The sequence below is a fragment of the Wasmannia auropunctata genome, unplaced genomic scaffold, assembly GCF_000956235.1.
Source record: "Wasmannia auropunctata unplaced genomic scaffold, wasmannia.A_1.0 LD270039.1, whole genome shotgun sequence".
NCBI lineage: Eukaryota > Metazoa > Arthropoda > Insecta > Hymenoptera > Formicidae > Wasmannia > Wasmannia auropunctata.
Genome location: NW_012092851.1, coordinates 1 through 696, shown reverse-complemented (window position 1 = coordinate 696; position 696 = coordinate 1). Strand labels below are relative to the sequence as shown.

At 30.5% G+C, this 696-nt stretch overlaps 1 protein-coding gene across 1 annotated transcript; it reads left to right on the top strand.

Moving 5' to 3' along the window:
- Positions 1 to 4: 4 nt before the first annotated feature.
- On the top strand, positions 5 to 687 carry LOC105462131 (39S ribosomal protein L28, mitochondrial-like; the record flags this gene model as incomplete). The annotated part of the gene is made up of 3 exons (XM_011708666.1): positions 5 to 67; positions 183 to 326; positions 471 to 687. Coding segments are annotated over 3 exons (424 nt in total), but the record flags the coding sequence as incomplete, so codon positions are not given.
- Between the last annotated feature and the right edge of the window lie 9 nt (positions 688 to 696).

The window sequence follows — 696 nt, the reverse complement described above, 5'->3', positions numbered from 1 at the left end:
TGTTGTTACTGAGAGAGCAATCAGATTAATTCACGAAAATTACGGATTTGATCATTATTTATTGAAGGTGCATTGATTAGCTAGTAAATAAAGAAAGGAGCTGGAACTACACAAATTTTGACAGATACAAGTATATAAGATTTTTGTTGAATTACAGTAGTATTACAGACTATTATTTGCAGACACCAGCCTGCGATCTGAGATCTTTACTTGCTTTGAGACTGAAACGTCAGATTCTTGTCGCACTAGCAGATAAGACTTTATATCCTGATGATCCACAAAAGCGTACAGAGGTTTACACCAAGTACGAGCAATATCTTTCAGCGGTAAGAAATTTGTTTATACATTGCACAAGTTATTAAAAATTATAGATATTAAATACTAAACTAGACAATATTTACTTTAATATAATTAACACAATTCATATAGAATAGAATTCATATGTAATTATTATAATGTTACATTTTCAGTATACGAGAGAAGAAATAGAATGGTATGGTTTAACGTACAAGGAAGCCTGTAAAAAGTGGATCAAGTTAAACAAGACAGAACCACAGCCTTTGAAAATCCAATATAGATCAGAATTAATTGCTAAACTCAAAGAGAATAAGATTAAGGAAGCTGAAAACGTGGATGTTGTATTACCAAAGGAAACGTATGTATATATGCATATACTATGTTACTATTGTAAAATTT